Source organism: Triticum urartu, chromosome 7 (genome assembly GCF_003073215.2).
Source record: "Triticum urartu cultivar G1812 chromosome 7, Tu2.1, whole genome shotgun sequence".
In the NCBI taxonomy this organism is placed as follows: domain Eukaryota; kingdom Viridiplantae; phylum Streptophyta; class Magnoliopsida; order Poales; family Poaceae; genus Triticum; species Triticum urartu.
The window spans coordinates 515,240,721-515,255,807 of NC_053028.1; the positions used below are offsets into that span (position 1 = coordinate 515,240,721).

At 42.5% G+C, this 15,087-nt stretch overlaps 1 protein-coding gene across 6 annotated transcripts; it reads right to left on the bottom strand.

Moving 5' to 3' along the window:
- Positions 1 to 220: 220 nt before the first annotated feature.
- On the bottom strand, positions 221 to 7,743 carry LOC125520140 (nuclear poly(A) polymerase 4-like). Of its 6 annotated transcripts, none has more exons than XM_048684968.1 (12): positions 6,954 to 7,743; positions 6,783 to 6,860; positions 6,507 to 6,614; positions 4,387 to 4,449; positions 4,138 to 4,299; positions 3,143 to 3,256; positions 2,976 to 3,038; positions 2,572 to 2,901; positions 2,332 to 2,496; positions 972 to 1,901; positions 807 to 883; positions 221 to 604 (listed from the first exon to the last, which is right to left on the bottom strand). In XM_048684968.1, exons 1-12 carry the CDS (start codon positions 7,029 to 7,031, stop codon positions 565 to 567), a joined length of 2,208 nt encoding a protein of 735 aa, XP_048540925.1. In that variant the 5' UTR covers positions 7,032 to 7,743; the 3' UTR covers positions 221 to 564. The 6 variants fall into 6 exon arrangements, with proteins under 6 accessions (XP_048540925.1, XP_048540931.1, XP_048540929.1 ...); XM_048684974.1 differs by having other exon boundaries at positions 368 to 604; positions 807 to 843; positions 6,954 to 7,742; XM_048684972.1 differs by having other exon boundaries at positions 370 to 604; positions 807 to 852.
- Between the last annotated feature and the right edge of the window lie 7,344 nt (positions 7,744 to 15,087).

Genomic DNA, 15,087 nt, shown 5'->3' on the forward strand with positions numbered 1-15,087 from the left:
TATATATATATAATATATAGTTTAGAGTGTGATGTGAATTCACTCATGTTGATCCATATGTAGTCCATATCGGAATATATAAAGGACTTATATTTAGGAACAGAGGGAATACAATAGTTTTAAAAGGTGTTATCTTGACAGATAACATAATTACCCTAACTCACATGCAACCCGCAGACTGAACATGAAACAAAAGATAAAAAAGCGAGCTATGCCAAAGTACAAGGAACCATCTTGCAGATCTTATATTACAAAGGTTGGGAAGGTACAAAGGGGTCTTGAGAAACAAGGATTAGTAGCACATCTCTCTCTAATCTAGACCTACAGCGGAATCCCTGGGACGTAAACAAGTCCACCCAAGGAGACTGCTGGAGCTCGATCCATACATTAGGGCAAGCTACACCGCAACTCCAGACAGAATCGACAAATTAAGCTGCGGAGCGAGCTGGTTCCATAAACGAACTTGCCACCAATCTAGACTAGAGTTGGCAAAGATCTTGCGACCTTCCATGAAAGAAACTTCACTTGTTTGTTGTTTTTGCCATGCCATTGCCAGACATGATTTTACCACCATCTTCCTTCCAAGTCCCCAGTGTTTGCAGATCTGTGTCGAAAAGGAAAGTTTGTGAGTTGAACAACTTACCAAAGGGACACCAGACCCTCCATTCCAGCCGGCTCTGGAACCTCATGCTGTTGATGTCAAACTAACTCTGCGCAAAGTAGCAAACAAATACCAAACAGCAGAGTATAAAGAAAACGGAGCAACATAGATACTCAATGTATAAGGATTGAGTTCAAGATCATGCCTCAATGACGACTTCTGGGATCCATCTGACTTCACACCTGCATAAGCTTTAGAACGCACTTCAATCCCATTGTTCAGCTTTATAAACCAAATGAGCAAAATAAAGAAGTTCAGATCATATCTGGAAACAAACGCAAATCATTTCAAGAAGGAAAGAACGCGAGACCTCTAATTCTTCAGGGAGGCCGCTCTGAGGAACTCCATTCCCACCAAAGTGTAGATTTTCAACAAGGACATTTCCCATGTCCTTTTCTGCAATCTGCAGTAACTCTGCATTATTGCCGCCAATGCTTTCACTTCCAACAAGCTCCAAAACGACCTTCTCGGCAACACGCTTTAAAGTTGTACTCACTGCTACGGTTGGAGCAGTGCTGTCCTTGACAGGTGAAATACAATCGACATGCTTGCTAGTTACGTCATCAGAACAAACCGCTTCCATTTTCACACACTTGGAGCCTGATGCGACTGAATCCAAGCTTTTCTCAGATGCATGTGATGAACTTGAACACTTTGTTTGATCTCGATTGCCACTGCCAGGTGAATCCTGACTCCCACCGCTTGCATTAGAAGTAACTTTCTGTTGGCTGTCACTTCTGGGCTCATCACTAATGTTGCCCGACCGAGGTGATAAAGTTCTTGGGTGAACTGGGCTGATTGAAGCCCTCTTAACAGATCGGCAAGGTTCGGTATCATCAATCCCAGTAGTATCATGCTTTCTCTTCAGCTGGCTGTCTGGAGATCCAGTCAATGCGCCATTTGCAGTGTTATTTTTATCAGACTGGTGTTGATGGTTCACATGCCTTTGGGGACGAGGTCTCTTGTATCCTTCTGGAAACACATAAGCTGGAATCTCTTTCCTCCGAACATGAGAAACAGCCAACTCCATCCCAGGTTTCCAGAACATATACATGTTGATCTCATGCCTGAACTCATCAACTGTTCCACGAATATCAAACTGCTGACCTTCTTGTATTTTCACACCTTCTTTCCTTGATAAGCCCATGAAGAAAGCACAATGAGCACACTGTCTAGAAGGATCTGCATACTCATATGGGTATGGATGGCATTGCAATTTCCCATAGGTGTCCCGTTCAATCTGCAAGTGTCAACCAAAAACCAAAGGCTAAAGAGTCAATCATCAGACATAAATAGTAAGAACACAACCACCACAACAACAACAAAGCCTTTAGTACTAAACAAGTTAGGGTAGGCTAATAAATAGTATAAGAACGCAGCTGAAATTAAAACACGGGCTGTTTGCTGTTTAAAACAGGCATGCGAATTGTCACCCTACAAGTTCCCAACTCAATTATTAATTTCCACTCTAACCCTCCATTATAATTGTTCTGCAGTTCAGACAGGCTTAACTTTACATAACCCAAGAATCAAAACAATGCAATGACTCCCAATCTCACAACCAGGAATCCCCGTAACAACTCCCCTGATGCAGTATATATAGCCTCAAAAGGAAGTGAACTTATTACAAGCTGTGCACAATAATCTGAGCATAAACAACATACTATTACCTTTAAAGTCAGTTGTCTCAATCGAGACTCGACCCATCCCTTCCAGAGTCTGAGATCTGCATCATCCTCAGCGATGATGTCAACTTGCAGATAATTTTTATACGCCTCAAAAAAATTAAAAGGCTCAAAAAGGGCAGACCAACTAGCCTTATTCATCTCAATTTCCTGCATTAAAGAGTATATATAGAACAGTCAAAATAAGCAGTTGGTGAATAGTAATTATTGTGCCAAAGAAAATACCTGGCATATTTTATTGCCAAACTGGAATTGTTCTATCATAACCCTCAGCGTGCTCGTCGAAACATTATAGCTGGAGTTCATGCATGGATATGCTGGAGTGATAATTGGCATATGATGAGTTCTGTCACGAGGATTTTTGCGTGGATCCCACACAGGAAAGCCAAGTTCCTCCTCCTCAATGGCACAAAGCATCACTGGAGTTGGCCAGCGCCACTGGGTAAAAACCCTGAAGAATCTCGAGACCAGCATACTTGGCACAGCATTAGGATAGAGCTGGCAGACTCGTGCAACCAGTAAAGCCCAATTCACACCTCCAAGAAAACCAGTGACCTATCAAGCCAGATATTAGATTAATCCTAGCAATTCATAGAAAGTTACCAACATAATAGTAAAACCACACTTACATTAGAGTAAACACCTCTTCTTCTTGCCCAGTGCTTTAAACACCTTAGTGTTGTTCGAAAGCTCTACAATAGAAGTATGTATATTGTTAACATTGCCATCCTAGAAAACAAAGATGAAAAAAAATGTTCGAGTAGAATAAAAGTAGATAATAGTTCCTCCAGTCAACCTCAATATTCGGAACAAGCCTAAGAATTTGGTCAGCCACTCTGCAGCCAGTAAGACTACGAACAGTTGCCTCATCAATGTCATAAAGCACTGCTTCCTGAGAGATATCCAAATCCTGCAGCAACATGTCAAGACAAAGATGCATCTCTTGAAATATTCGAGATCAATATAGGCAAGAAGCAGGAAGTGGACTTCTAAGAGTATTTCCCTTCCACAGTTTAAAGAACACAAGCGTGAATGGAATTAAACAGCTGATAATATCAACAGCAGAGGACAAGTTGCAATGATGGCTGTGAATTGTCCTCTAATCACCGCAGGACTGTTAGTGAAGAACTGTCCCAAGTAGCAAAAGAAGTAACTTTCAAAGATACAATTTTGCAATATGCATAAGAATAAGGAATTGGATGGTTCATTCTATACAACTCCCTAGAGCTAAACAGAAGGAGTTCTGACAACGACGACAACTGGGCTTTACCGTGAGGTCAGCGGACAGGAGACTAGTGGACAATGATGATGGAAGTTCAAATGTTATTCACCACAAGAAGTTCAACATCAAAAGTTACATTCACATCCAAAATAATACGAACACTGCAACTTCAATATGCTTGCTAAGAGAACTATTTTTCACAGTTTCACTACAAAATAGAGGCCTTTGATATAACTGCTCTGACACTAACACAGATGTTAGAAAACACTACAAAATCAGCACAGAAGTAGAAGTAGATCACACTATGGATAGCAGAACAAACCTACATCACACACCTACAATACTAGCACATCAAGCTGACAACAGGGTCTATGTGATTACTACGAAATACCACAGAAGAATTAATTCATCAGGGTCATAAGGCAGATTTAGGAGGAACAGACATCAGGATCATAAGAAAGGCAGATATTGGGAGGAACAGTACTAGTTCATATCCATCCTTACTTAACTTGGTATGAATCGAGAAACAAACAAATGCATGAATATATTTATAGAAAGTACAAACTTACAGATGGTACTACTAAGAGAGAAACGCTGGCATAAAGAAGATCGATGGATATCCCATGGAACTTAAATTTCATCACAGGTACATGTGCATCAGGTACAGGTTGCAATTCAGACACTTCCTCCGTTTGTGCTAATATGTCATGCAGTACAATAAAGAAGTCCTCCTGTGAAAAACTACTATTGTTAGAGAACAACAAATGCTATAGCTAACACAAAAACTACAAAGGAAGCACACAACAAGAAAATATTACCTCGCGATTCACATATGAAGGTCCAACACATAGAGTATCGATGTCAGCCCCAGGTCCATGGACCTATTAAAACATAAGTGTCAAATTATGCACAGGTGGATAATTTTATGAGAAGAGAAAAAACATTAACATGCGATATAACAGTAGGTTGCAAAAAAGGGTTGAATAGCATATATAATACAAACAAGAAAATTAGATTATTCAATGGAACATGAACAACCTGCACAAAGAATTTGTAATAAGCAAGCACCACAAAATGAGATGCATGCACATCCAGTAACATAAAATATGCTGTAACTAAACAAAAATGTGGAGAACCAGTGAACAAGTGTACATAATTATCTCTAAGTTGCAGATGTCAGAGCTCAAATCAGTTGGGGAATATGTGAAAAGATGACAACGAACGTTCATAAGAAAAATAAGGCAATGCAAGGTAAAAGAATGAACAAATTAGCAACAGGGGCAAACATGAGCATGTGTTTTTTTTCTTAGTAATACAGGCTTGAACCAAGTGCAAAGCAAACCAAATAACTTGTAGCTGTATGGACACCAAAAGCACCATGCTACCACGCTAAAAAAGTGACATGTACTCCCACAAGCCAGAACGAGGAATAAACTGACCATGTAACTAGCAACCGTAAGGGTGCTTGGCTTTCCTGCGTTCCTATGCCTCTTTAAAAGAACTCTTAATACTATTTGGTTAGGCTATGTTCAAGGTTTCCAATGTAGTAAGGCGTCTTAAGGCGATCAACCCGCGCCTTAACGCCTGGGCGCTGCCAGGGCACCTTACCGCATAAGCAACGCTCAAGCGCCACCTTATGGACACCGTAAAACATGCCTAAGTTCACAATTAACTGGAAACCTCCCATATAGGGCAACTAAAATAATATTGGTAAATATTAGCGCCAGACATATTTGATTACAAATGGAAGGAATATGAACAAAACTGTTGTTCAACAATCATGCTGAATATTTATGAGATAACTGACAGCTACTCGGATGTTTGTCCAAGTGACCAAATCTATTCAAACAAGAATAGCCATCAATGTTAGTTTCAGTCACGGCACACAAAAGAAGGCAGTAAGCAAGTGCCAGAAGCAGAACAAGCAATTTAGATTCCCTAGGAACACACATTCATCCATCTCCAGTGCATCCATCGGCCTACAACAAAGATTTTACAACCTATTACTGCCGCCGATGCCTATTTTAACAATGGTCCGAGCTCCCCATAAGCTCATTTTGTGCTATGGTGTTGATCATAAATGAGCATGCCGCTAAAAAAGAAAAAGGAAATTCAAGTGTTACAAAACAGTGAGGTCCAATTGACTAGGGCATGGGGTGGACATAAAAATGAAAACTAAACACCAAACCAAATACACTGGACTTTCCAGTTAATTTGGTACTCGCCTGGAATTTCAGTAGCAAACTGCGGACAAACAAATTGAATTTGGTCACTTCTGTAGTTTAACTGAATATATAAACCAAAATTAATTAACATGAGCACAAACAAGCTGTTAATTAGCGCATCAGTAAAACAGAGCAGGCCACCAGCTCTTCAAGGCAAAAACCATCATCAGTGCTCCATCAAGAAAAGCACACAGCAGCAGCTCCACTGCTCAGAGCTCACCATCTCCAACTGGACCCCAATGCCAAACCCTAGCTGCCAGCTCTATATCTGGTGTCTGGCATCACCTACCCCATTTTGCCAACATCAAGCAAATTGGTGAGATATCTGGATCTCGGATTCTTTGTTCGATTTGGTGCCCACTTCCATAGTATTGTGTTCTGTTGTTCAAACAGATGCAGCACATATGTTATTTTAGTTTATACCAAAATAAAATCAGTTTCAAGTGTTGGACTTAATAGTTTCCATGGCTTGTTCAGTCATAGTTTATCAAAAACCAAAATATTAAAAAATGCTATATAACAAACCCAAAATGCCAGTTTAAACCGAAACCCCATCCCTACTGAAGCAAGCAATCATTCAACTAATCATCAAATGGAAACAAAGGGAGCCCAACAAACAGTGCCGCTTTTACTGGCCTGATAGGTTAGAAACTTTTAAGCTGTAATATGCACGGTAGAGGACGGAATTTCGTGAAAGCAACGCATACACTTACCCCTAGACGGTATGACCCGAAGGTGAAAAGCACGGCATTTGCCTCTTCAATCATTTGATCAGTATATCCTCTCTGACTAGTTAACTGTTTCACCCAATCTTTTACAATCTGCAAATTCAAACAAGGGTCTTGTTTAGCAATAAACAATCTATCAAGCATTGTTTCAATCAGTAAGCAATGATTAGAACAAAAGAGTCAAAGATTCACAGAAAACTGCATGTCTCTTTTATATCGTACAAAAGCAGGCAAGAAACCGCGTTGCGAGAGAGTAATCACCTTGTCAAGCTCCCCCAGCACCTCCTCCCGCCTAGCAGACTCATCGGCACTTTCATATAAGCCCGCTTCAACCAAGAACTGCAATTTATTGTAACAGACAAAACAGTGAGTAACAAAACATCTTCTTCAATGGAAACAATCAGTAAAGTAACCGAATGAGTAGCTACTAACCTTGTTCAATTCAGCCGTCCTCTGGACATCAGCATCCAACGGCCCAGCCAGCGATATTGGCTTATTAGAGGTCGCCATTTATCGCACAAAAACGGCAGCACCTCTAGTCTAAGATAATGCAACTAAGTAACCCTCACCCCCGGACAAGCCGCCTTCGGGACAAAATCTCAAGGAACAGGAGACGCCAAATCGCACAGATCGGCACCTCGAGGCACGAAAAAGGGTTGGCAAAATTCAAGCCGAACCGCCCAAAAATCGAAGCTTTTCGCACGGAACCGAGCGGAGCACGACCTGCCTCGGATGAACCCAGAGCCCACGGCCTCCGCCTCTATATTGGCCCTCGACGGAAGCGGGAGCACTAGTCGGACACGACCAGGGGAGTCGTGCGATACACGGATCCAAACAACAAGGACGCGGAAACCTTCATCACCCAGGAAACTCCCCCCCCCCCCCCCCCCCCCCCCCCCCCCCCCCCTCACCCACCCCCCTGAATCCGAGCCCCCGGCTGCAGAATCGCCCCACGGAGCCCGACGGGATCGCGCCGCCCGGATCGGATCGAGACCCCGACTGGATCGGCGGGGGCCGAGGACGCGCCTCGAGATCGGGCACGGACACGGATCCGGCGATCCGCCGGCCGCGGGGGTCGGGGAGGAGGCGGTACGGCGGGCCGCCGCACCGGCTCCGGCGGGGGCGAGGGGTGGCGGAGGAGAGAGAGGGAGGGGTCCGGGAGGGGAGAGAGGCGATGGGGAGGGGAGGGAGGCGAATAGGGCAGGGCAGGGCAGTGTGGAGAGAGAAACAGAGGGGGGGGTGGAGGGCGTGGGTGTGTGGGTTATCTGTCTGTTTCGTGGACTCGGATTTGGGGAGAGATTTTTCCCGGGGGTTTATTGGATATTTGCGGGGGATTAAGAGGGGTGCGAGGGTTATTTGGCCCTGGGCTGGGCTGTAGGGATTGGTGGATCCGGCGCGGTAATCACGCGGCGGGAGCGGAGGCGGTGGACGGGTTCGCACCGGGTTCCTCTGAATCTGTTGGCGCCGCGGCCGCGTGGCGCTGGGTGGAAAAGGGGAAAGCGGGATAGGGATGCAGCGAGGCGGTGCGGTGCGCGGCCGGCGACGCGTCCAGATCTTTTCCTCGCCGCCGGCCCCGGGTTTACGCAGACGACTTTTGGAGGAGCTTTCGGAGTGAGCGGTGGAGTGGTTTTGACCCGTGAGTAAGTGAGGGTGGGTGAGTATGTTCCCGGGTGAATAGCTGGATCAGGTCGTTGAGGGTGGGTGAGTATGTTCCCGGGTGAATAGCTGGATCAGGTCGTTGGTATCCCATAAGTGTACGCCTGTGTATATAAGTATTTGTGTCTGTATTGATATTAAAACAAATCCAACGCACAACCCCAAATGGGTTAGGGTAAATGGATAGAATAGACCCTTCAACGTGCGGGAGCAAACGGACAGTCGTCTGTTTTCTGTCCGCTTTCGACCCTTTCCCGGCCAAATTTTGGACCGAGTTTGCGGCCGAACGGACACCCGCGGACGGGCGGGGCGCGTGCCCTTGTCCTGCCCTGGCCTGCCCGTCAGGGACACAGACCCTCCCCTTTTCTCTTCCTCTACTTCCCTCCGCCCTCTGACATTGTCGCCGCCACCATCGTCCCCAGCCGCGTCGCCTTCCACCAGGGTCGTCCGAACCACCACCACACCATGCCATAGCTGTCTCACACCGGCATTCCGGAAAGCATTTTACCGGCGTTCGTGGTTCTTTGTTGCCAGTGGGGAAGCTACGGCCGTCGCCGTCGCCCGTCGTCCCCAACCTCTTCATCAGGCAGGTCGTTCGTTGTCGCAGGACGCCCACCAGGACCACCGACTCCCAAAATCTTGCTCTGCTGCTTGCGAGGGGAGCACGACGTGCATTATCAGGTTGTGCCTCCAGCCCGACCGCAAGGTGTGAAAGTGCTACTTATCGACTAGAGGGGGTGAATAGGCGATTTTTATGAAAGTCTTCAAAACACAAGGTCTTTGAAGACAAACAATAGAAATGAACCTATTGATATGCAGCGGAAGGTAGACTACACTAACAAGCCATAGTCAAGATTGCAATGAAGTGAAGGCAGGAAGACTATCAGCAACTAGGTAGTAAGGATCAGGATGGAAGACAGTATGAAACCAAACAGTAAACAGTTTTCACTCAGTGAAGTCAATCAGATCATGCAGGCAATTAATGATTTCACGAAGACAAACTGTAAAGTAAAGGAAAGCGAAGGATAGAACCAGTTATTTGGTGAAGACAAGGAGTTGGTAGAGCAGTTCCAGTTGATGTGACAACTGTAAGTCTGGTTAGGGAGACTGAGATTCAACTCAGAAGACCGCGTCTTCACCTTATTCCCCTTGAGTTAAGGACACCCAGTCCTCGCTCAATCACTCTGGTAAGTCTTCAAGGTAGACTTCTAAATCTTCACAGACTTCGTTCACCGGCGATCCACAATGATTCTTGGATGCTCAGAACGCGACGCCCAACCGGCTGGAGGATTCACAGTCCTCAAGTATAACAAGTCTTCAGGTCACGCACACAGAAAGATTTCAGTGATGCCTAATGATACATCTCCATCGTATCTACTTTTCCAAACACGTTTGCCCTTATTTTGAACTCTAACTTGCATGATTTGAATGGAACTAATCCGAACTGACGTTGTTTTCAGCAGAATTGCCATGGTGTTATTTTTATGCAGAAATAAAAGTTTTCGGAATGACCTGAAAATCAACGTAGAAAAATTCTGGAATATATAAAAAATACTGGCGAAAGAATCAAGGCCAGGGGGCACACCCTGTCCACGAGGGTGGGGGCGCGCCCCTACCTCGTGGGCCCCCTGGTGCTCCACCGACCTCAACTCCAACTCTATATATTCACGTTCGGGGAGAAAAAAATCAGACAGAAGGATTCATCGCGTTTTACGATACGGAGCCGCCGCCAAGCCCTAATCTCTCTCGGGAGGGCTGATCTGGGGTCCGTTCGGGGCTCCAGAGAGGGGAATCCGTCGCCATCGTCATCATCAACCTTCCTCCATCACCAATTTCATGATGCTCACCACCGTGCGTGAGTAATTCCATCGTAGGCTTGCTGGACGGTGATGGGTTGGATGAGATTTATCATGTAATCGAGTTAGTTTTGTTAGGGTTTGATCCCTAGTATCCATTATGTTCTGAGATTGATGTTGCTATGACTTGGTATGCTTAATGCTTGTCACTAGGGCCCGAGTGCCATGATTTCAGATCTGAACCTATTATGTTTTCATGAATATATGTGAGTTCTTGGTCTTATCTTGCAAGTCTATAGTCACCTATTATGTGTTATGATCCGTTAACCCCGAAGTGACAATAATCGGGACCACTCCCGGTGATGACTATAGTTTGAGAAGTTCATGTATTCACTAAGTGTTAATGCTTTGTTCCGGTACTCTATTAAAAGGAGGCCTTAATATCCCTTAGTTTCCAATAGGACCCCGCTGCCACGGGAGGGTAGGACAAAAAATGTCATGCAAGTTCTTTTCCATAAGCACGTATGACGATATTCGGAATACATGCCTACATTACATTGATGAACTGGAGCTAGTTCTGTGTCACCCTATGTTATAACTATTGCATGAGGAATCACATCTGACATAATTATCCATCACTGATCCATTGCATGCGAACTTTTCACATATTGATCTTTGCTTAGTTACTCTTCTGTTGCCACTGTTACAATTACTACAAAACTGCTACTGTTACCTTTGCCACCGTTACCACTACTATCATATTACTTTACTACTAAATACTTTGTTGCATATATTAAGTCTTTCAGGTGCGGTTGAATTAGCAACTCAATTGTTAATGCTTGAGAAAATTCTTTGGCTCCCCTTGTGCCGAATCAATAAATTTGGGTTGAATACTCTACCCTTGAAAACTATTGCGACCCCCTATACTTGTGGGTTATCAAGACTATTTTCTGGCGCCGTTGCCGAGGAGCATAGCTCTATTCTTTGAGTCACTTGGGATTTATATCTACTGATCACTATGAAAAACTTGAAAGATAAAAGAACCAAGATTTTTCCTTCAACTACGAGGGGAGGTAAGGAAGTGCCATCTAGCTCTGCACTTGATTCACCTTCTGTTTTGAGTAAACTTGCGACACATACTCCTGCTATTCATTCTGATCTGTCGCATGTTATTGATGATGCCACTTCCGCTTTGCATGATACTTATGATGAAACTACTTCTATAATTGATAATACTGTGCCACTAGGTGAATTTCTTGATGAAAAACTTGCTAGGGTTAGAGAGAATGAAATTATTGAAACTGATAATATTGATGAAAGTGATGATGAAGATTCTCCTCCTATATATGAACTGCCTGTTGTGCCTCAGGGTTATGTTATGGATGAAAAAACTGCTAGAGACTTTTTAGCTTGCAATGATATATATGATCTTAAGAAATTATTAGCTAAGCTGAAAGAAAAGTCTTTGAATGCTAGAATAAATATGACCCTGCTTTTTCTACTTCGCCTATCTATATTTTCGATAAGGATTATGATTTCTCTATCGACCCTGAGTTAATTACTTTGGTTGAATCTGATCCTTTTTATGGCTATGAATCTGAAACTGTTGTGGCACATCTTACTAAATTAAATGATATAGCCACCTTGTTCACTAATGATGAGAAAACTCGCTATTACTTTATCCTTAAGTTGTTTCCGTTCTCATTAAAGGGTGATGCTAAAACATGGTTTAATTCTCTTGATCCTGGTTGTGTGCATAGTCCCGGGATATGATTTATTACTTCTCTGCTAAATATTTCCCCGCTCATAAGAAACAAGTTGACTTAAGGGAAATATATAATTTTGTGTAAATTGAAGAAGAGAGTCTCCCACAAGCTTGGGGGAGGCTTCTCCAATTACTTAATGTTTTGCGTGATCATCCTCTCAAGAAAAATGAAATACTTGATATCTTTTATAATGGACTAACTGATGCTTCCAGAGACCACCTGGATAGTTGTGCTGGTTGTGTTTTCAGTGAAAGAACAGTTGATCAAGCTAAATTGCTATTGAATAATATGTTGAGTAATGAAAATGATCTGAACCAACTCCTAAGCCAACTCCGAAGAAAAGGGGTATTCTATTTCTCAGTCCTGAAGATATGCAAGAGGCAAAGAAATCTATGAAAGAAAAAGGTATTAAAGTTGAAGATGTTAAGAATTTACCACCTATTGAAGAAATGCATGGTCTTGATAACCCGACACGGGTAGTAAAGGTAAATTCTCTCTATAGATTTGATGAATGTGATATTCCTCGTTATAAGACTGCTAGCCAATGCTTAGACGAGTTTGATAATTTTATTATTAAACAAGAAAACTTCAATGCTTATGTTGGTAGACAGTTGAAACATAATGCTTATATGATTGAACACTTGAGTGATTATATGTCTAGAGTTAAAGGTGAACTTAAATTTATTAGTAAACATGCTTCTATGGTTACCACTCAAGTAGAACAAGTGCTTAAGGCTCAGAATGATTTGCTCAATGAATTAAATAATAAGAAAAATGATAATGCTGTTAGAGTTATGACTAGAGGGGGGTAAAATGACTCAGGAACCTTTGTATCCTAAGGGCCATCCTAAGAGAATTGAGAAAGATTCTCAGAGAACTAATGTTGATGCGCCTAGTCCTTCTAGAAGAAAAAAAAGAAAAATGATAGGACTTTGCATGCTTCTAGTGAACCTGTCATTAACACACCTGAGAATCCCAATGATATTTCTATTTCTGATGCTGAAACACAATCTGGTAATGAACATGAACCTAGTGATAATGTTAATGATGATGTTCATGTTGATGCTCAACCTAGCAATGATAATGATGTGGAGATTGAATCTGTTGTTGATCTTGATAACCCACAATCAAAGAATCAGCGTTATCATAGGAGAGACTTCGTTGCTAGGAAGCACGGTAAAGAAAGAGAATCATGGGTTCAGAAACCCATGCCTTTTCCTCCTAAACCATTCAAGAAAAAGGATGATGAGGATTTTGAGCGCTTTGCTGAAATGATTAGACCTATCTTTTTGCATATGCGTTTTACTGATATGCTTAAAATGAACCCTTATGCTAAGTACATGAAGGATATTGTTACAAATAAAAGAAAGATACCGGAAGCTGAAATTTTCACCATGCTTGCTAATTATACTTTTAAGGTGGAATACCAAAGAAACTTGGAGATCTAGGAGTACCAACTATAACATGCTCCATTAAGAGAAACTATGTTAAAACTGCTTTTATGTGATCTTGGAGTCGGTGTTAGTGTTATGCCTCTCTCTTTATATCGTAGACTTGATTTGAATAAGTTGACACCTACTGAAATATCTTTGCAAATGGCTGGGAAATCAACTGCTATACCTGTCGGTATTTGTGAGGATGTGCCTGTTGTGGTTGCAAACGTTACTATTTTAACAGGCTTTGTTATTCTTGATATTCCTGAGGACGATAGTATGTCTATTATTCTTGGAAGACCCTTCTTGAATGCTACCGGAGCTGTTATTGATTGCAACAAAGGAAATGTCACTTTTCATGTTGATGGTAATGAGCATGTGGTACACTTTTCGAGGAAACAACCTCATGTCCACAGTATTAATTCTATTGGGAAAATTCCAACAGTTACTAATGGAGGTTTTGAATTTCCTCTTCCTACAGTCAAGAAGAAATATGATATTCTTATTGTTCGGGATGTGCATATCCCAGTTGAGGTAACCTAGTGTTATTCGAAATTTCTCCGGTTGCATGCAATTCGGAATGAGTTTGTTAACAAGACTTGATCAACCTTGTTAGTGGATTCCTTTTGATGAGCATGAGATGGATGAAGTTAGAAAGCACAACTCTCTATACCCTCCTTTTACTTTCTGTTATGTAGTTTAAATAAAGTAAAAATAGTATTTTCTGTCTGTTTTCTGAATTATCCTTGCAATAAAAATACCCTGAAAATAAAAGTTCTTCAAATGCCCTGAAAATTTAATATGATTTTTTCTAAAATATTTAAGAACTATTGGCACTAAGAACACACCAGGGGGCCCACCATGTGCCCACAAGGGTGGAGGGCGCGCCCTACCCCCTGGGCGCGCCCCCTGCCTCATGGACCCCACGTGGGTCCCCTCCACTTATTCTTGCGCCCACACACTTCATTTTTCTCCATAAAAAATCATCCACCAGCTCAAACCCGAGTTCTAGCTCATCTTGCTGCCATTTTCAATCTCCTTGCTCAAAGCTCCATTCACAAAACTGCTTTGGGGGATTGTTCTTCGGTATATGACTCCTCCAATGGTCCAATTAGTTTTTGTTCTAGTGCTTTATTTATTGTAAATTTTTGCTGCTTAGGTGACCCTGTTCTTGAGCTTGCATGTCAAATTTATGTGGTCAAAAGTAGTTTTAATGCATGATATGGCCTCTAGGCACTTGTAGGAGTAGTTGCTATCAATCTTGTTGAGCTTGGTTCACTTTTATTTTGAGTCACTAAAAATTTCAGAAAAAGATGAAGATATTTTTTAGGGGCTCTTCGAGACGAAGCTCGAAGGATAAGCAAGGTGAAGAAAATAAGAAGTCCAAATATAATCCCCCTCGCACTGCGGAAGTTCGGCCGTGTGAATGGTCTTGTGATGAGTTCTTGAGAGAAGCCGGGATTTATGAAGACTTTTATTAGTTGGCTGAGAATGCGGGCCTCACCAACTTCCTCAACGACCAACTCGAACAGTATCTCCTACTCACTAATATTTTTGTGCAAAATTTTCATTTCCATGCTAGGAGGTCGCCACCTTCTGTGGATTTATATTTGTATGATGAGTATAAGGAGATGTCACTTTATGACTTTTGTGGGGTTTGCAAGTTGCCTTTTTGAGGACAGCATAGAGGAACCACATTGTAATGATGTGGAAGGGTTTATTGATATGATTGTTGTAGGGGAAATGAGGAAAGTTTCCGATGCAAGAATTACTAGCATACATTTTCCTGTTCTACGTTACTTTGCAATATTTGCTAGTAGATGCTTAACTGGCCGCGGGAACTGTGGAAACCTTAGTACCCCTGATATTGTTATTTTGCGCCATGCTTTGTTTCGTGATACCACTTTTAGTTTAC

Bases quoted from the DNA above. Each gene is read 5' to 3' on its own strand.
- LOC125520140 (XM_048684968.1), bottom strand. From the start codon at position 7,031: ATGGCGACCTCTAATAAGCCAATATCGCTGGCTGGGCCGTTGGATGCT. The intron at 3,257-4,137 runs GTAAGTTTGTAC...ATGTTGCTGCAG, and splicing joins CTCTCTTAGTAGTACCATCT to GATTTGGATATCTCTCAGGA. The intron at 884-971 runs GTCTCGCGTTCT...TGGTTTATAAAG, and splicing joins GCCTCCCTGAAGAATTAGAG to CTGAACAATGGGATTGAAGT.